At 44.7% G+C, this 21,284-nt stretch overlaps 1 protein-coding gene across 1 annotated transcript in view; it reads right to left on the bottom strand.

Moving 5' to 3' along the window:
- The window catches only part of GTF3C5 (general transcription factor IIIC subunit 5), a 761,534-nt gene that overhangs the window by 139,389 nt on the left and 600,861 nt on the right, over positions 1 to 21,284 (bottom strand). Inside the window, exon 11 of the mRNA XM_044058829.1 lies at positions 17,118 to 17,260. Within this exon, the coding sequence (XP_043914764.1) occupies positions 17,118 to 17,260 (143 nt within the window). The remainder of the gene's footprint in view (positions 1 to 17,117; positions 17,261 to 21,284) is intronic.

Raw genomic sequence — 21,284 nt, forward strand, 5'->3', positions numbered from 1 at the left:
CCTGAAGCAGCCAAATCAAATTGGAAGTAATTAAAATGGAAATGGGAACCCCCTGTACCCACTCTGAGAAAGCCACTGTGATGTTTGTGAACAGAAATCTGTAAAGAAGGCATCCATTAAATCTATCAGCACCCAGACTGCCTAAGGGATGAGATGGTGAAAGGGAATTGATAAATCAACATTATGAATTATTGAACCCTCAGAAACTTCTTCAGCTTTGATTGATTTAGAATGACCCCAATGGCCAATCTTTTTCTTGAGACTAGAAACAGCCCTGTACAAAAGCCTTTGTCTTCTCCACACTCAGAGTTTTGTTCAAATGTTAAAAAGCTCTCTCCTTAATAAATTATCATATGCATCCCCCGGCTATCCACCCTCACAAAAATACATTGTGTGCATCAGAGACGAAGTTTGGAGGCGAGTGGCTAAATCAAAAACTTCAGCATACAGGGAACTTCGTAATAAAGGTAAAATGCAAATACAGAAATAAATAATACTAGGGCATTCCTAACATGCATTTGCTGAAGCACATCTTGTATCAAAAGGGCCCCAACAGAGGTCTTTAGTCTTTGAGAGCTGGTGTATATTTTGGATTGACAGAAACTGCAATCTGCAGCCTCAAGTGACCACTTGCAGAACCAATCTGTCCAATGAGACACTCAGCCAATTTTCAGAAATTAACATCAGCAAGACTCCATAGGATCATAGTAGGTTACTAGGCTAATGGCCCCAAGGCCCTTACAAGCCTACCCAAGTTCAACCAGTGTTCCCAAGGGTGTCTGGTTTAAGCAGACACTAAAATCAGCATCTACTGCCCCTGTCCAACAGGGGACACAGGTGGAACCCCCAGGGTGAATTTCCAGTTAGCCATCCAATCATCCAAATTAAGCTTAAATAGGGCCAGTGAGGGGCTTTGTTTAACATAAATAGGAATCTTGTTCCAGAGGTGGGGCAACCTTAGAGACAAATCTGTCTCTCCAGCAAGTTTTGTTGATGTCACACACCAGGTTAAAGTCATTTGAGAGAATGACCCATGTGCCATTTAACTTGCGAATGTGCAGCACTTCCATTAAAAATGGTCAGTCCTGGGTCTATATGCAAGGCACAGGTCGCCTCTGAGCAGTCTGTACAACACAGAGTAAAGTGACAATGACTTCAGTCTGTCTGCATAAGACAGATCTTGAAGACCCAGAAATGTTCTTTGTAAGGAACCTTTACGGTCTCTCCAACTACTGCAGGCGTTTGGAAAGGAACGTACCAAAGGGAGCGTTGTACTTATTGGCCTGATGAGGGAGAGTACAGGGGGGGTTATAACCTCTTTTTCTGGAGGCAATGTCCTTACTTATGAGATGAGCAATACATAATGCCCTTCTTACCACTGTGGAGACGTGATCGAAGTTAAGGTTGCTGTCGACCTGTGTGCCCAGATCTTTCATCATTGGTTATGTGCTTAGGGTATTGCTATTGATGTGGTACTTTGTAGGAACATCACCCTTGCTGAAGGGGATGATAATGCACTTTTTTTCCATTAAGTTTAAGACCATGACATTGGCACCAGTCATTAGCCTGCGCAAGACATTCTTGTAGGATGTTGACGTCGCTAGGGGTTTCAATGATTGCTCCCAGTTTGCAGTCATCAGCAAACTTTGTCAGCCACAGTCCTTTAGTTTTAGCCTGTACTTTGGAGAAGTAGATTCCCAAACTGATCTCTGTGGAACACCACTGGGTCTGCTGGATGAAGTGGAATTCTCTATTTTGACCATTATGAGTTCTATCAGTGAACCAGTTTACAACCCACCTGACAATACATGGGTTGATACCCAACTGGGTGAGTTCATCAATGATGCCTGAGTGGAGGATTGTGTCAAAGGCCTTGGCTAAGTCTAGGTGGGCTGTATGCACAGATCTGCCCTTGTCTAGGGCTTTGGTGACTATGTCGAAGATGTCCACCAAGTTTAACCGACATTATCTCCCTTTGACAAAGCTAAACTGGGTGGTGTCGGGCATTTAGAGATTTCCTATATCTTTGTTAACAAGGTCCTTGATGATTTCTTTCATGGCCTTGCAGATCAGGCTGGTCAGGCTAATGGGTCTATAGATCCCGGGGTTCATGGATGCACCCCCTTTGTGCAAAGAGATGACTGTAGCTGTTTTCCATTCGGCTGGGATGAAGCCAGTGCTTAGGCTGTGATTAAAAACCATGCCCAATGGTGATGCTAATTCCTGTTTTTCAGCCAAGGATGTTGGTCACACAGAGGCTGTGTTTTCGGCCTTGGAATGGGCATTTAAGACCTGCTCCCCAGAGATACTAGGTGGTGGACAGGTGTTAGGGATGCTTTGGGGTATATGTGGTGGGTACAGGGGATTGAAGTTTTCACTGAATCTGTCAGCCAGCAGGTTTGCTATATCCACAGGTTCTGTACATGTAGTAGCAGTAACTAAAAGTTCAGTGCAAACCTGGGCCTTACCTTTGAGGTTACAGATGTACAAAAGAACGTCTTTTGTTTATCCTTAGTTAGGAAAACTAATTTGGATTTGTGGTTAGCTTTGGAGGACTTCATTTAGGAGTTTACCTGCTTAAGTTGAGGAGGGAGTGTGTTTCCAGTTTAGAGACCATTCATTCCTACTTAGACAGCAGTTTCTTTCTCCTATTGTATAGCCTATAAATGGCAGCTGTCCACCAGGCAGGTTTGCTTTTCCTTGAAGATCTTGCTTTGGTTCTATCAGGTACAGCAGAGTCAATACAATTGTACAGGTGCTCGTATAAAGCAATGGTGTACAAGTCAGCACAGGTATCTGTTCCATAAGTGGGGGGAGGGCTATGAAGCTATTTATGCTGTTATGTAAGAGGCTGTAATTGGTCTTGGAGAAGTTTTTAGTCTAGTTGCTGAACAATGGGGGTGCTGCAGTGGTCCCCCATGCTGATAACCTCCAGATCCAGGATGTTTGAGCCCCTTTATGGATGTGTCAACCAACTGGTACATGGCATTGGAGTTAATGAAGTCCAGGAACCTTTGGGCAAGTGAGTTAGAACACGTTTAATTTACCCAGTTCATGGATGGGTAATTAAAGTCACTCCAATTTTAAGTTGAGTAAGAATGACTGGGGATGTTAAAGACTGACATAGGATTTTAGGTGATGGGAGAGAGAAAATGTATAATATACAATACTGCTCTCAGTTAGTCAGAAGTTGAACCCCCCCACCCAAAGCTCCTTCTTAGTCTACCCACCACTTTTACTGAAACCTTTTTTACCTTTTGGCTGTTTTCCTTTTTATTAGCAACAGTAATATGGCTACTGTTTGGTGGGGGGAAATTTCTTTTACGTTTAGGAACTGGAATGTAGATCAGCTACATCACTGATTCAAATACTTTTTCCTACTCATTCAACTTTCTGAATACGTCTTGTGAAGGTGGTCCAACCAGAAAACCCTTTCCTAAAGGTGCACAGCAGAGCTCTGCTTTGACCAGCAGTGGCTGTATGGTCAAGTCAAAAATATTTACCAATTATCAATCCCGTCACAACAGCCCCTAGATGCTGCACGCACAGTATCAATAACCCTAAAACTGACAGCATGTCTTCCTACCTATAAAGCACTTTGGACAAGGCTGACAAGTTTAATCTTCAAAGTTTGATCAAAAACCACTTCCCACAAACAGTTTTGCTCAATTGTTAAATGATTTCTCCTTAACACTTTATAACATGCACCAATGGCTATCCACCAAAAACATTATGCAGAAACGAGGCTTGTAGGAGTGCCTAAATTAAAAACTTTTCAGAGATTCATGGAACTTTGTAATAAGGCTAAAAAAATATATACACAAAGATAAGAAACAATACCAGGGCATTCCTAGACTTGCAGAAAGCATATGACAAGGTCCCAAAAAAGCTGATATGGGCAGTCCTGCAGTGGTTCAAAGTTCCAGAAACATTGGCAGAATTAGGGCAGGCTGTGTACAAGGACCCAATGACTCAAGTACGAACAGTGTTCTGTCTCACAGAGGGGTTCCCAGTTGGAGTGGGTATGCATCAGGTTTCAGCTCTGAGCCTACTGATGTTCATACTGGTGATGGATTACATTAGCAAACAGGTCGGAGGGGACAGATGAACAAAGTTGCAGTATGAATATGATGTGGCATTACAGGCAGACTCTGAGCAGGGGAATGGAATGCAAAACTGAAGGATCATGGGATGAAACTGAGTACAGATAAGACAGTGGCAATGGCAGCAAACACAGGAAATCAAAAGAAGCTGAGAACTGAGATAGAAGGGACAACAGTGGAACAGGTTAACAGCTTCAATTACCTGGGGGGGGGGGTTAGGAGATGGGAAGTCTGAAGGAGAAAGTCAATGCTAGAATCAGAGGGGCTGCAGTCAACTGGCACAGTGTTCGGGTGGTTTAGGAGATGGGAAGTCTGAAGGAGAAAGTCAATGCTAGAATCAGAGGGGCTGCAGTCAACTGGCACAGTGTCCGGGTGGTTTAGGAGATGGGAAGTCTGAAGGAGAAAGTCAATGCTAGAATCAGAGGGGCTGCAGTCAACTGGCACAGAGTGTCCGGTTTAGTGTGCGACAGAAGAATGCCAAAGAAGCTGAAAAGTACGGTGTACAAAACAGTGGTGTGACCAGTACTACTGTATGGTACAGAAACCTGGGCAGTAAAGGCAGAGCAGATGAGGAAGCTACAGGTGATGGAAATGAAGTGCCTGAGACACTTGGTAGGATGCACAGTGTGGGACAGATGAAGAAATGAGGAGATAGCAGCAAAAGCCAAAGTAGCTCCAGCTGCAGAAAAGGTCAAAGATAAATGATGGTGGTTCAGGCACACGGTCAGAAAAGCAGAAGACAATCTAGTGAAGATGATTTAGGGCAGAAAGGAAGATGGCAAGAGAAAATGAGGGCATCCAGCAATGCGGCATATGGATTGTATGAGAGAAGGTCTGCAACAATCAGACAAGAGTGTCAAAGAAGGCAAGAGTGTGGCATTGAACAGAGAGACATAGTAACAGTTAACAACACCCCAACCCCCATGTAGAAAATGGGGATTTATGATGATGAAGAAACAATACTATGAACAACTACAACTTACTCATAAAAATAATCAAAAAAAATTCTGGTCCTTTATTCACACACTACTCAATCCTAGTTCAAAAAAAGATCCGCATCCCTCTCAAATCTGCCTCCTCCGCTAAACAGCAACTACATTTAATAAATACTTTAGAGAGAGCACTGCTGCCCTCACCAACAGCACATCATCCTCCCCCCTACACAAACCCATATTACCAACTGCCCCGTCCATTACCACATTAACCTCTGAAAAACACGAATCCAAACAATCCTTAAACACAAATGCTAACAACTTCACCTTACAACTTGTAAAAAATACCTACTATAAAAACCGCTACTTAAACCCTACTCTACAGCTGCTGACAACCTCCCATCTGAATACCTCAGGAAAGCAGCAGAAACCATATCTTTCCCAGTAGCTTTCTTAATCAATAGACAAATATAGGGATCTTATGTCCCAGCTATTTGGAAAAGATCATATGTCATCCCACTGCATAAGGAAGGAAATTCTACAAAAGTCTCTTTCTTCCCATTGCAATTCTCTCCCACTCTCAAAAATCCTAGAAGAATGTATCCACATTCAAGTTCTTCACCATCTCCTTTCAGAACAGCTCTTGACCAGTACTGAACATGGATTCCGCTCTGGTCATAGTACAACTACTGCACTATTATCCTTGTTAGATAATATAAACAGGAAAAGGGACTCTGGTAAACATCTCTTCCATGTTTTTGGATCTTTTCAAAGCCTTTGATACCATTTCACATAGAAAACTCCTTCAACAACTGCTCCATCTCAGCCTATCCCCTCCTACACTTCAGTGGTTTAAAAGCTACCTGTCTGACGGGCAGCAAATGGTTAGATGGCAACATACTTTCTCTCCTTATCTCACCGTTACAACTGGTGTACCCCAAGGCTCAGTTCTTGGCCCATTTCTCTAACTTTTTCATTAACGACCTCTATACTTCTTCTAAGCAAGCATCACTTATTGAAGTTCCTTGTAACTACATATAATTTTTGGAACGAAAGCGCTTATCTACATTTTATTTGGATTTTACTGGAATTATTCTATTAATAAAGCACTTCTTCATACGTTCATAGGTTGGTGGTACTAGGCTATCGGCCCTAAGGCCTATGCAAGCCTACCATAACAATTCCCTGGAAATTTCTTCCCACAATATTTACTTCTCTGGGCTCCTGTCTAGCAGGGCGACTGACATGATCCCCGGAGTGAATTTCCTATCTCCCATCCAGTCATCAAGGTTCCTTTTGAAGAGGGCCAATGAGGCGCTCTGCTTGACATGTATGGGCAGTCTATTCCAGAGTATGGGGAGTCTCTGGGTCAGGAACCTATCCCTCCAGCATGTTTTGTTCATTGTGATAAGGTTTTGATCCCTGGAGCGTGTGGCTCTGAGGGATTGGGATTTCTTTAAGTGGAGCATGTCCAACAGCTCAGGGTTTGACATGGCCTTGTATGTTAAGCAGAGATCTCCTCTGAGTAGACGATATGCCACAGAGTATAACTGCAGTTTTTTTTAGACGGTCAGCATATGGCATCTGCTTTAGGCCTGGTGATTCTTTTAGTGAGATATTTCTGTGGCCTTTCCAGCTGTTGCAGATGTCTTGTGAGGTACATACCAAATGGGGCATTATACTCTATAATGGGTCTAATGAAGGATGAGTACAGTAGGACAATGACCTCTTTTTTTCTGGATGAAAAGCCCTTAGTGATGAGGTGTGCCACATAGAAGGATTTCCTGATCGTTGTGGCGATGTGGTTATCGAAAGTGAGACCACTGTCCACTTGTGTCCCTAAGTCTCTCATCACACTTTCGATGTTTAATGTCCTGCCACCTATGTGGTAGTTCATGGGTACAGGTTTTTTTTCCAAAGGGGATAACTATACATTTCTTGGCATTAAGCTTGAGCCCATGGCTCTGGCACCAGGCATCTGTTTCTGTAAGGCCCTTTTGTAGAATATCCACATAATTTTGTGATTCTATAATGGCTTCCAGTTTGCAGTCATCTGCAAACTTTGTTAGCCAGAGTCCCTTAGTGATGGCTTGTACTTCAGAGAAGTAGATGCCAAACAAGAGTGGTCCCAGGACTGAACCCTGAGGTACTCCCCACTTGTCAGGAGCTGGATTTGGAGACTGCTACTTTTACAGTCTGGGTTCTGTCAGTAAGCCAGTTAGCAACCCATCGAGTGACATAGGGATTTATGCCCAGCTTAGTAAGTTTATCTATGATTCCAGAGTGGGGGATGGTGTCGAAGGCCTTGGCAAGGTCCAGATAGACTGTGTGGACCGCCTTACCCTCGTCCACAGCTCTGGAGACTGATTCAAAGAAGTCAATCAGATTCAGGAGACAAGATCGGCTCTTCACGAACCCAAACTGGGTGGGGTCCAGTGTTTGAAGGTTGCCAATGTCTTTGTTTATAAGTTCCATAATAATGCGTTCCATGCCCTTGCAGATCAGGCTTGTCAGACTGATGGGACGGTAGTTCCCGGGATCCAAGGCGGATCCCCCCTTGTGGAGCAGGATAACTGTAGCTGTGCGCCACTCAGTGGGCACGAAGCCTGAGGTGAGGCTATGATTAAACAGGACACTTAGGTGGGGTGCCAGTTCATTTTGTAGTTCATGTAGTACACAGCCCGGGATGTCATCTGGTCCCATGGACGCTGTATTCTTAGCTTTGGAGAGTGCTGTTTCTACCTGTGTGGCTGTGATTATCGGAATTTGGCAATCTTTTGGTATTGAGATGGGCCCTTTAGGGGGTGAGTGGGGGGGTGAAGTTGGCATTAAATCAATCTGCCAGGACACTGGCAATATCCTTGGGATCAGTATATTTAATGCCATTCTGTTGTAGCTCAGAGCAGATCTGAGCATTGCCATTTAGATTCTTGACATAACTATAGAGTGCCTTGTGGTTGTCTTTGGAATCTTTGGCAATTTTATTTTCGTAACTAGCTTTTGGGGATTTTATGAGGGATCTCAGTTTCTTACTGAGGCTGGTGAGGGAGTTTTTTGCACCCTGGGATTTTCCTCTTTTCTGCAACAGTTTCTTCCTTCTGTTGTATAGTTTGTTTATAGCAGGGGACCACCAGATTGGCTTCCTTTTTTTGGAGAAGATCATCTTGGTTCTATTTGGGATGGCACAATTCATGCACAAGTGGATGTGCTCGTACAGTGCCTTAGTGTAGGATTCTGCAGTCAAACTTCCAGATGCCGTCTGCGTGGGTGCTGTGAAGTTTGTCACTTCTGTCTTCAGTAGCATGAAGTTGGCTTTGGAGAAGTTTTTTAAGGAGGTTTCCTTACTGGAGGGTGGGATGTGGATGTCAAGGGTGATTTGCTTATGGTGAGACCTGACCAATGAGGGGTGACCACTGGTGTGGAGCATCTGTCTCCCATGTTGGTAATGACCAGATCTAGGATATTGGAGCCCCAGGTGGGACAATGGATTAGTTGATCCAGGGCATTGGAATTTATAAATTCCAAGAACCGTTGGGAATAGGAGTTGGTACCGGAGTAGTTTTCCCAATTAATGGCAGGGTAGTTGAAATCACCCAGTATTAGGGTGTTTGGTTGTATCTTAATATTTTCCAGTATGTTTAGGAAGGTTTAGTGAGAATCTTGGGGTATGGTGGGGGATCTGTAGCAAGCTACAATTTGGATTGCAGTCTTACCTAGCGTTAGTTGCACCTGGAGAATTTCAGATGCATTGTGTTGGGCAACTAGCCTGGAGGTGTGAATATCCTTGGTGAATATGGACACTTCTCCACCTTTAGTGTTTCGGTCTTGGTTTTGTGGCCGAAAAGTGTGGTAAGAATTGTAGCCTGGTATTGCAGGGGTGCTCTCAGGAGCCTTGAACCAGGTCTCAGTCACTGCACAGATATCGATGTTCTCCATTTTTAGGAGTGCCTCGAGAGAGTGCATTTTGAGGTTTAGACTTCTAACATTGAGTAGCATTACCTTCAGATTTTGCATGCTTGCATCTGTTACGGTGGTGGTTTTATCCTTTAAACCTTGCCTAAAAAGGCACTATAGGGGTGGCAAGAGCTTTAGCCAGTAACCTGAATCCCAGGGGTGACAGGTGCAGACCATCTCTGGTTTGTCGATCATATCTTCCCAGGCAGACAAATACTATTGCCAAGTACTGATGGATTTTACACTTGTTTGCAGCTGGTTCCTGTTTGCATCTCATATTGGCTGTACTAGTTGCTGTTTTCTCTTTGGTTTTGCTGAAATCACAGCAGAAGCCTTCACCTCTATTAAAAACTGGCTTCACAATCCTCAATTATTACTCAACCCCACCTCCCCAAAAAAGTACAGTTTTGTACACTTACCATAAATGTAGATGTTTGAGTGTATTCATTGTTGCAGTCATCACCTGTGGGTTATCCCTGCTGTGGTAGCCCTCAGCCGGCCCGAATGCCAGAGTCAGTGTTTTTCTGAGTCAGCTGCTGTCACTTGTTGGCTGTCAGGTCGTTAGTGCTATAAAGGAAGGCAGCCGACATCATTACATCAGTTTTTCTTGCCCTAACCACTCAGAGGCCCAAGTAAATAAGGTGAAGTGGTCCTGGTAGCTAAAAGCCACTGTTAGAAACTTATGTCTCCCTAAAGAAAGAAGATACAAGTGGGAAGGAGGGTGGGAAACCAGGACTGCAACAGTGAATACACTCGAACATCTACATTTATGGTAACTGCACACAACTGTACTATGTTCTTCGTGTTTCACTGTTGCAGTCATCACCTATGGGAGGATTCCCAAAGCTGAGAAGAGAGTGGTAGGATTGGTTAGACACCTAGGAATGAGTCAACATGCCCCGCAGAACTGCAGAGGCAAACCCTGCCCTAGCCTTAGAAAACAGAGGTAGGCAGTAATGCTTAATGCTTGGTAAAGGTATGGACAGAAGTCCAGGTGGCAGCTTCCAGGAAGTCCTTGGTGGGAACTCCTCTGAGGAATGCTGTGGAAGTGGAGGCTGCCCTAGTGGAATGGGTTCGAATAGACCTGGGGGGGTTCCCATGCAAACTGCAGCAGAAATGGATACAGAGTGATATCCAATTGGAAATGGTCGGTTTGGAAATGGGCTTTCCCTGCGCCCCTGGGGCAAAGCTAAAAAGAAGTTGGTCCGTTTTCCTGAAGGGTTTAGTACTGTCCAGTATCTGAGCTGTCTGTGCATGTCTAGTGAGTGTAGAATTCTTTCCCCCCTTGTTTTGCGGTTTAGGAAAGAAGGTGCGAAGATGCATGGCCTGGTTGAGAGTTGCATCAGATACCACCTTGGGCATAAATGAGGGATTGGTCCTCAGTGAGACCCTGTCTGCATGGAAGATGATAAAGGCCTCAATGGCCGTCAGCGCCTGTAGATCTGAAACCCTTCTGGCTGAAGTGATAGCTAGGAGAAAAGCAGTCGTCCAAGAGATGTACCTTAGTTCTGCTGAAGCAGCAGGTTCGAAAGAATGTAAAGTAAGTTTTTTCAAAATATAATTCAGGTCCCAGGCTGGAGTGGGTGGCCTTTTGGGAGGTCTGACATTAGAAGCCCCTCTGAGGAATTGTTTAATCAAAATATGTGAAAACAGGGACTGTTCTGTATCAAAATGAGCTGAAATGGCCGGGGCATGTATTTTAATAGAGGAGAAGGAGAGGCCACTATTAAGAAGCTCCACTAGGTAGCCCAGAATAAGAGGGATGGAAAGTTGAGAGGCATTTCCCCCTCTGGACTGGCTCCAGGAGCAGAATCTTTTCCATTTTCCTGCACAGGATTTTCTGGTGCTGGGCCTTCTGGCCTCTGTGATGATGTCTAGGACCTGTTTGCTTAACAGGGGCCTCTTGTTTGCCTTTAGAGTATAAGCCATGCTGATAGTTTGAGAGTCTGCAGGTCTGGGTGCAGCATTCCTCCCGAGTTACGAGGTCTGAGATTGGGGAAGCTGCCTGGGAGTCTGTAAGGTCAGGCTGCACAGTAAGGGGTACCAATGTTGTCTGGACCAATCTGGAGCAATGAGGACGTCCTTAGGTCTCTCCTCCCTTACCTTGATCAGTACCTTGGGAATAAGAGGCAGAGAAGGGAATGCGTACACAAACAAGGTGTTCCAGGGGAAGGTCAAGGCATCCACCTTCCATGCTAGGTGGTGGTACTCCCTGGTACAGAATTGTTTCAGCTGATGGTTGTGATGTAAAGGAAAGAGGTCCATTTCCGGACTCCCCCACGCCTGAGTGATTTGTAGAAAGATTTTTCTGTAGCACTGCCATTCGTGGGGGTCCAGAAGGTTTCTGCTTAAGTGGTCTGCCAGGGTGTTGATGATCCCTGGTAGGTATGGTGTTATCAGATGTAGTCCCATGGACAAGGCTGTCAGCCACAGGTTCATGGCTAGCCTGCACAGAGGGCAAAATTGGGTCCCTCCCTGTTTGTTGACGTACCACATTACTGTGGTGTTGTCTGTTTTAAGTAGAACCTCTGGCTTGACATGGGGTTTGAAGGATGTCAGAGCCTTTTGTACTGCCATCATTTCCTTCTGGTTGATGTGTAAGGGAAGGTACTGTGCATCCCATAGTCCTTGGGTGCACATGCCTTATACGGGAGTGCCCCATGCTATGTTTGAGGCGTCGGTGGTAATGGTTTGCCCGGTTGGGTGGAGGGTGAAGGGAAGACCCTTGTTCTGGGCAAAGGCCCCTGCCCACCACAAAAACTCAGCCCTTATACTGGGGATCAGAGGTAGAGAGGTCTCCAGAGGCTGAGAGTGCTGACATCAAAGGTTCTTTAGGCACCACTGTATTTTTCTCATGTGAAGCCTGGCCAGAGGAATTAGAAGGATGCAGGATGCCATGTACCCTAAGGCTTGCAGGAACTTCCTCACAGTGAGGTGACTTTTGGAAGCCACCTGTGTAAAATAGAGAGGCAGGAAGCTCTGTTTCTCTGGGGATAGGAAAGCCATTTGGGATGCTATATCCAGCAGAGCTTTGATTTCTCGTTGATGGTGTACCCTAAGGAGGTTAGGAGGGTTTTGACAAAGAGGAGGTCCTTGAGGAGCTTTTCTTTGCACTGTGCCTGAATGAGGCAATTGTCCAGGTAAGGGTAAATTTGTATATTTTCTTGTCTGCAAAAGGCTGTGGCTGGGGTTAAGTATTTGGTAAACACCCTGGGAGCAGTAGATACACAAAAGGGTAGCGCAGAGAACTGAAAGTGTTGTGAGCCAGGTCTGAAGCAAAGGACTTTTCTGCAGGATTCTCTTATGGGGATATGGAGGTAAGCATCTTTTAGGTCTAGGGTAACTAACCAAGTATTTTTTGTCAGCACAAGCAGTAGCTGCTGCAAAGTTAGCATTTTGAATTTGGGGACCACCAGGAAGGTGTTCAGAATGGAAAGATCCAGGATGGGGTGCCAAGTGCCCTCTTTTCTGGGAACAAGGAATAGTCTGGAATAAAAGCCTTTGCCTGTTTGATCTGAGGGGGCAGGTTCTACTGCCCCTTGGGATATGAGAGTTTGGACTTGTTTCAATGCCTCTGCTCATTGATTTGGAGGTAGGTCTGGGTACCCTCTTGGGATTGGGAGTTCATTGAAGGAGAATTTGTATCTTTGAGAAATGATCTTTAACACCCATTGGTCCTTGGTTACTGAAAAAGTACAGTTGTGTACACTTACCATAAATGTAGATGTTCGAGTGTATTCACTGTTGCAGTCATCACACTTGGGTTATCTGCCTGCAGGTAGCCCTCAGTCGGCCCGAATACCAGAGTCTTGGGATTTCTGCGTCGGATGCTGTTGCCTCTTCCATGATGTCAGGTCGTCAGGGGTATAAAACATGCAGCCGACGTCATTACATCAGTTTTTCTTGCCCCAGATGTCAGGAGTCCCCAAAATAGGAAGCAATTACATGGTGTGGAACACCTCCAGTAAAAAGTAAATACCATAGCCATAAGATATGGCCAAAAAGAGGACAGGTAGAAAGCATAGAAGAGTCAGGGGGGGCTGGAGGGAGGGTAACCAAGACTGCAACAGTGAATACACTCGACCATCTACATTTATGGTAAGTGTACACAACAGTACTATGTTCTTCATGTTTCACTGTTGCAGTCATCACATTTGGGTTGATTCCCAAAGCTGAGGAAGGGTGGAGGCAGTCAAGTAATAGTAGGGCTGGCTAGCAGTTCTTGTAAGACTGCTGTGGCAAATCCAGCTCTGGATTTAGAAAAGACAGGTAAGTGGTGATGCTTGGTGAAGGTGTGTACAGAACTCCAGGTTGCAGCTACCAGGATGTCCCCGGTAGGGACTCCCTGAGAAATGCTGTAGAGGTTGAGGTAGCCCTAGTGGAATGAGTTCTGATCCCCTGTGGGGTAGGTTTTCCATGGTGTTTGTAGCAGAAATGGACGCAGTGTGCTATCCATTTGGAAATGGCTTGCTTTGAAATGGCCTTGCCCACTGCCCCTGTAGCAAAGCTGACTAGCAGCTGGTCAGATTTTCTGAAAGGTTTAGTCCTGTCAAGGTAGAACTTGAGTTGTCTGTGTACGTCCAAAGAGTGCAGGATCCTTTCCTCTTTATTCTGATGATTAGGGAAAAAAGGTTGGTAAATGAATGGATTGGTTTAGAGCCACATTGGATAACACCTTGGGCATAAAACATGGGTTAGTCCTGAGGGAAACCCTGTCAGCATGGAAAATAATGAAGGGTTCCACAGCCAGTAGCGCCTGTAACTCAGACACTCTTCTTGCTGAAGTGATGGGTAGAAGTAAGGCTATTTTCCAAGAGAGGAATTTTAACTGTGCTGTAGCAGCAGGCTCAAAAGGGGGAAGTGTGAACTTCTCTAGTACAAAATTAAGGTCCCAAGGCAGGGGTGGGAGCTCTCCTCGGCAGTCTTAAACGGTTAGCTCCTCTCAGGAACTGTTTGACCAGAGGGTGAGAAAAGAAAGGTGGCTCAGTATTATAATGAGCTGAGATGCCCAAGGCCTGAATCTTAATAGAATAGAAGAACAGGCCTTTGTGAAGCAGCTCTGCTAGATAATCTAGGATTTGAGGTAAGGTGGGCACGGCTGTGTCCTTCCTTTCACACTGGCACCAAGAACAGTATTTTTTCCATTTTTTCTGAATAGGATTTCCTAGTACAAGGCCTTCTGGCCTCAAGGATGACATCCAGCACCTGTTTGCTCAGGGTTGCTGGTGGTGCATTCAGGGAATAAGCCAGGCTGCAAGGTTCAGGGTTTGCAGCTGAGGATGCAAAATCTGCCCCTCCTGCTGGGATAAGCAGGGAGGGGGTCTGATGCAGGTGCCAGACTGTGTAAGAGTGGGGGCCAGTCCGGTGCAATAAGGATTGTCCTTGGTTTGTTCTGTTTGATCTTGAGTAGTACTTTTGAGAGGAGGGGCAGAGGGGGAAAGGCATAAATTGAGAGGTTTTCCTATGTAAATGATAGGGCATCCACTTTCCATGCTTGGCTGTGGGGATTTCTGGTGCAAAATTTGCTCAATTGATGGTTTTGGCGGGGGGGGGGGGGCAAAGAGAGCCACACCTCTGGTGTCTCCCACCTGTGGGTTAGAAATTTGAATGAGTTGGGTTCCAGTTTCCACTCGTGTGGGTCCAGTAGATTTCTGCTCAAGTCATCTGCCAGTGAATTTTGTTTGCCTGGCAGGAATTGAGCTTGCAGGTGCACTTGGTTGCTCAAGGCTGTGTTCCACAGGGCCATGGCTAACCTGCAGAATGGGTAGGAATGAGTTCCCCCCTGCTTGTTTAAGTACCACATAACTGTGGTGTTGTCTGTCTTTATCAAGAGTTGTCCTGGATGGATAAGGTATTTGAAGGATGTCAGAGCATTCTGCACAGCTAACATTTCTTTTTGACTGACTGATATGTAGGTGAATTTGTCCTGGGCTCCATTTGCCTTGAATGCATTTGGCAGCCATGTGAGCCCCCTACCCATAGTCTGATGCGTCTGTTGTCAGGGTTTGGGCGGCGAGGGGTTGAGTGAAAGGGAGTCCCTTGTGGTTGCAAGCCTCTGCCCACCAAAGGAACTCTGCCCTTAGACAACGAATGATAGGATAATTGTTTCCAGGTCCTGAGAATGTTGGCACCACAGACTTTTTAAGTACCACTGAAGTTTCCTCATATGCAGTCCTGCATATGGGATTAGTAGAATGCATGAGGCCATGAACCCTAGGGCTTGCAGTATTTTTCTTGCAGATAGCCGGGTTCTGGTGTCTATTACTTTGAAGTAGTTTGTCAAATAAACCTGCTTTTCTGGAGTAAGGAATGTCATCTGGGAAGTTGTGTTCAAGCTTGCGCCCAGGAATACAATCTTTTGGCTGGGCGCAGGATATGATCTCTTTTCGTTGATGGTGTACCCCAGAGAAATTAGAAGTCTCTACAAATGCCAGGTGCTGAAGTAGCAATTTCTGACTGTCCGCCTGAATCAGGCAATAGTCAAAGTATGGATAAATTTGAATTTGTCTCTGCCTGCTGTATGCAATGACTGGAGCCAGGCACTTTGTGAATACCCTGGGTGCAGTAGATACGTCAAAGGGAAGTGCAGAGAACTGATAGTGCATAGAGCCTGCCCTGAAACGCAGACACTTCCTGCAAGATTCCCTTATGGGGATGTGCAGATAAGCTTCTTTTAAGTCTAGGGTGACCAGCCAAGAGTCCTTGGCTAGCATAGGCAGCAGCTGTTGGAGTGTAAGCATTATGAACTTTGGTACCAAATGGTGTAGTCTTCTGGATGCACAAACATCTTACATCCTGTAGAAATGGTGTAGTCTCCAGGATGCACAAACACAAATATTTGTAAGCATTCTACACCCTGTGGAAATATATTTGTAAGCATCCTACACCTTGTAGAAATGGTGTAATCTCCTGAATGCACACACAAATATTGACAAGGATCCTACACCCTAGAGAAATGGTGTAGTCTCCCGGATGCGTGCACACAAATATTTGTAAGCATCCCACACCCTGTGGAAATGGTACAGGCTCCTGGATGCACAAACACAAATATTTGTAAGCATCCTACACCCTGTGGAAATAGTGTAATCTCCTGGATGCACAAACACAAATATCTGTAAGCATCCTACACCCTGTAGAAATGGTGTAGTCTCCTGGATGCACACACAAATACTGACAAGGATCCTACACCCTGTAGAAATGTTGTAATCTCCTGGATGCACACACAAATATTGGCAAGGATCCTACACCCTGCAGAAATGGTGTAATCTCCTGGATGTACACACACAAACATTGACAAGGATCCTACACCCTGTAGAAATGGTGTAGTCTCCTGGATGCACAGGGTTGGGAATCTTGGCTCTATGAAAACTGCATCAAATGTATCCCTCAGAGCCTCAAGCACTAGAGGAATATACAAAGTTTTTTTTTTTTTTTTTGGGGGGGGGGGGGGCTAGATAAAAAGTCTAAATAACTTTTCTAGGAGTCTGACAGTCCCCTCACTTTCACTTGGAAATAGTCTTCCATTACAGTTTTCCTAGTGACATATAATTTGCTGGTGGATCCAGAGGATAATGCGTCCTCATCCTCTGCATTATACCCTAAAGGGGGATTACTGGTATCTATAAGTCTAGTTCCTCATCTTCTTTCAAGAAAAAAAAAAACCCTTTCAGATAAGGGCACCCTTTTTGATCTTAAAAAAAAACTCTTTACATGGATGGTTGTTCTGCTTCATGCTTAATGAGATCAGTAACAAGCTAAAAAAAAAAAATTGCCACATGCAAGTGTAGTGGAATCTGCCCTAAGTACAATCCCAGCCTCTCTGCTACAGAAACTGTCACCTGCTTTAGTAAGCCCTGGTTTTCAAGCACTTTAGGTTGCAATATCAGATGTTACCTGGACAAAGGACTGAAGTCACAAGGTATCTCCATTTTTTCACATATAATGCTTTGAATCTACAGGTTAACACAGCTTCAACATTTATGCAGCATGTGGCTACACAGTACGAAAGTAACAGTCTATAAAGCATGGGCTTTTTTTTTTTTTTTACTTAATGGTATGCAATGCAGTTCTCTTTCCTGTTTAAATAAAACTAAATGTACAACAGATGAAAAGAATACAAAACACTTACCAGGGCGTTGTGAACGAGCAGTTTGCTTTATCATGTGTGACATAGCATCCCTCAAGTCATCGTTAGACTTTGGAAGACACCAGCCATCACGTTCAGTACATACAGTCTCAGAGCCATCATTTCGATGAATAATTTTCTGTAAACTATATCAAAATAGAAGATATTACAAAACAAAAAGGTACTGGATATATCTACTGTTTCAAGAATCATCTCCTCATATTCCCAGCATAAAAAACAATTGTGTAAAATCTTACCATAACTCTATACGTTCTTCTCTTCCATGTTGCAATATTCATAACCTTTGGGATTCCACACCTAGGCGACCCGAACATTCAGCCAGTATACAAAAGACTTTTGCTACTTCATGGTACACACGATGTTGCACATACGAAGGCAGGCAACATAGGCCATAAAGACGTCAGCACTTACCATTCCTCAGAAGTGAATGGCTCAGTCAGAACACCAGTCCAAGGATATGAGGTATACATCATCATCAAGTACACAGCAACTACCCAGGGCGGAGGCGGGTGAGATAGAACACTGCAACACGGACGAAAAGGGCATCAATGGTTACGGTAAGACTTTACACTATTCAATGTCTTCCCATTAATATGTTGCAGTATTCATAACCTTTGGGAGAGTACCAAAAGTAATATGTTGCAGTATTCATAACCTCTAGGAGAGTACCAAAAGTAATATGTTGCAGTATTCATAACCTCTAGGAGGGTACCAAAAGTAATATGTTGCAGTATTCATAACCTTTGAGAGAGTACCAAAAGTAATTTGTTGCAGTATTCATAACCTCTGGGAGAGTACCAAAAGTAATATGTTGCAGTATTCATAACCTTTGGGAGAGTACCAAAAGTAATATGTTGCAGTATTCATAACCTCTGGGAGAGTGCCAAAAGTAATATGTTGCAGTATTCATAACGTCAGGGAGAGTACCAAAAGTAATCTGTTGCAGTATTCATAACGTCTGGGAGAGTACCAAAAGTAACATGTTGCAGTATTCATAACCTCTGGGAGAGTACCAAAACCTCATGGAAGGGAAAGGGAGGATGGCGCAGAGCTGGTTTCTATGAACCCATGCATGATTCCCTTAGCAAATCTTGTTCTGGACCTGGAGATGGTCACCAGTTTGTAATGTTTGGTGAAGGTACGTACAAGAACACCATGTGGCTGCTTCCACAATAGCTGCAGTGTCCAGACCTTTGAAGAAAGCCCCCGAAGAGGCTACTGCTCTAATGGAGTAAGCTTTCACAGAGGAAAGGACAGTCTTCCCATGGAAGAAAGAAATGAAAGAAACAGCCCTACAGATCCAAGTACAAATAGTCTGCTTGGAGACGGGCTTTCCCAGTGCCCTGGGATGGAAGGAAACAAACAATTGCTCAGATTTCCTAATAGGCTTGGTTTTGTCCAGATAAATTCTGAATTGTCTGTGCACAACCAAAGAATGAAGGACCCTTTCACTAGCTTTTTAGGGTTAGGAAAAAAGGTGGGCAGATGAACGGATTGATTTAGGGACAAGTCCTCAACCATCTTGGACATAAAGGAAGGGTTAATACGAACAGATACCCTTGTCTTTGTGTAAAATGAGAAAAGGCTAGCAAAGCCATAAGGGCTTGGATTTCAGAAACTCTTCTGCAGAAGTGATAGCTACTAACAGGATTGTTTTCCATGTAAAAAGTTTGAAGGAAGCTGACGCTGCTGGCTCAAAAGGAGCCTGAGTGAGCTTCTCCAGGACAAGATTTAGATCCCGCAGAGAAGGGACAGGTTTCCTGGGAAGTCTAATGTGAAGGATGCCTTTGAGGAAGAGCTTAACCTCTAACCTAGAAGCTAGGAGAGGAGATAAAACCAGAGATGCTGAAATGGCTGACAGATGGGCTTTAACAGAAGAGTAAGCCAACCAAAGCTTAAGTAGCTCACACACACAGGAAAGCACCAATGGAATTTCCACTGAAAATGGATCTAGGTGTTTCGTTAGTCACCAGATGGAGAATCTCTTCCATTTGGATAAATAGGATCTCCTAGTGTTGGGTTTCTTGGCCTCCTGCAAGACTAGAAGCACATCTTCAGGAAAAAGGTGTCATAAAGGGATCAAAAACCTATCACCCCCAGAGTTAAATTCAGGAAGGAGAGATGTCGATGGATGAGGGACCCCTTGTCTTGTGTGAGAAGATCCACCCTGTGGGGTAAGTTGTGATGATTGCCCTTGGCTAAATGCAGAAGCAGAGATAACCAGTACTGTCTTGGCCAAAAAGGAGTCACCAGTAAGACTTTTTGGCTTGTCCTGCTGTATTTTCAGTAGTAGCTTCATAATGAGTGGGAAGGGGGAAGGGATGCATAAAGAAAAGGACGGGGTGCCCACCTTCCATACCAAAGGGTCTGGAGCTGTGGCACAAAACTTTGGAAGTTGTCTGTTCATGTGGGTGGAAAACAGGTCTATTTGAGGAGTACCCCACCGGTGGAGAATGTCTAGAAACACATCCCTGTGAAGCATCCATTTGCGGGCTTGTGTTGAGTGCCTATCAGCACATTTTGAACCAAAGGAATATAAACTGCTTGCAATGAAACCTTTGCTTGAAAAGCAATCTCCTAGGTTAGAAGGGCCAGCCTGCATAGCAGGTATGACTTGGATCCCTCCTGTTTGTTCACATACCAAAGAACTGTAGTATTACCTGTGAATAACTTCAGGGGTCCTGGGAGAAGGGAAGGCTTAAAGCGCCAGGATCAAGGCCCTCATTTCCTTTACATTGATATGTCTTTTCTTGATTGAGGGAGACCAAAGGCCCTGGACTTCTAAGCGACCCAGAGTTGCTCCCCGCCCTGGACTTCTAAGAGACCCAGAGTTGCTCCCCATCACAAGTAGGAGGCATCTGTGTAGAGTTCCTGAACTGGGGTTGTCTGTTGAAACAGAAGCCCTGGGTTCAGTTGAATCTGTTGAACCCACCATTGTATTTCTCTCTCTATACATGGGAGAAGGAGTACAAATTCCAGTGGATAGGCATGCTGGCTCCAAAGTGTTTTTGAATCCACTGGATTTTCCGTATGTGAAGTTTGGCTAGGGGTAGCATTGGAATGAGTGAAGCCATGAACCCTAATGTAAACAAGTACTCCCTGGCACAGATGGAGGTTAAGGGAAGTAGCTGGTGAAGTAGTTGAGCAGAGTTTCCACTTTCTGAGGAGGGATGAAAGCCATCATCCAATCTGCCCTAGTCTGCATCCTAGGAAAATCTGATCCTGGGAAGGGTTGAGAGAAGACTTGCTGGAGTTTATGTTGAACTCCAGACCTTGCAGCAGGGAAATGGTGAAGACTAGGTTTGCCTTTAGAGTGTCTGGGTGGACTGCTTGTTTTAGCAGGTTGTCCAGAGAAGGGTAGATCAGTATTCCTTGGAGCCTGCAGAAGAAAATGACAGGAGCTAAGCATTTTGTCAACACCCTTGGTGCCATAGAGAGTCCAAAGGACAAAGCACAGAACTGAAAATGTGAGGAAGCAACAGAGAAGCGTAAAACCTTCCTGTATTGTGGATGAAAGGGGATATGCAGGTAGGCATCGTTAATGCCTAGAGTAACTAAGCAAGGCCTGGGTGAGCAGGAGAGGGAAAAGAGTTTGCAGAGTGAGTATACCAAAGACTGCACTTTGTAGAAAAGGTAGAGATGCGAGAGGCCTACAATTGGTCTCCATGGACCATCTTTTTTGGGGACTAGAAACTTTCTTGAGTAAAACCTTCTTCCTTTTTGTAGTGGTGGAACTTTTTGAATAGTTCCTTGATTTAGCAAGTCCTCTATGATTTGAGGGAACAGATGAATCTGATCCCAAGGAGGCTGTGGAATGCCCATGAAGGAAAGGGCAGATTTCCATACCAAGTAATAGCTGTTTTGGATAATGGAAAGGAGTCCCTTGTCGGTGAAGATACTTGTCTAGGAGGGAAAAGAAGATGGCCGCTGGAAAAGGGGTATTTTTGAGAGACTTGCCAGGTAGTCACAGACTACCTGGCCTGTCTTGAAAGGCAAGTTTTTGAGCAGGGGTTTGCAGAGGTCTGGAAGATCCCTGTCTACGAGCCCCTTTCTTATGGGAAGGAGGGGAACTGTGTTGCTGTCTTCTGACAAACTGTGTCTTGGAAGGGTAATTTCTGTGGCACTTGGGGACTGGAGACACAAAGAGGT

This window comes from Protopterus annectens, chromosome 16.part0 (genome assembly GCF_019279795.1).
Source record: "Protopterus annectens isolate FY-2018-M chromosome 16.part0, PAN1.0, whole genome shotgun sequence".
Taxonomy (NCBI): Eukaryota; Metazoa; Chordata; order Ceratodontiformes; family Protopteridae; genus Protopterus; species Protopterus annectens.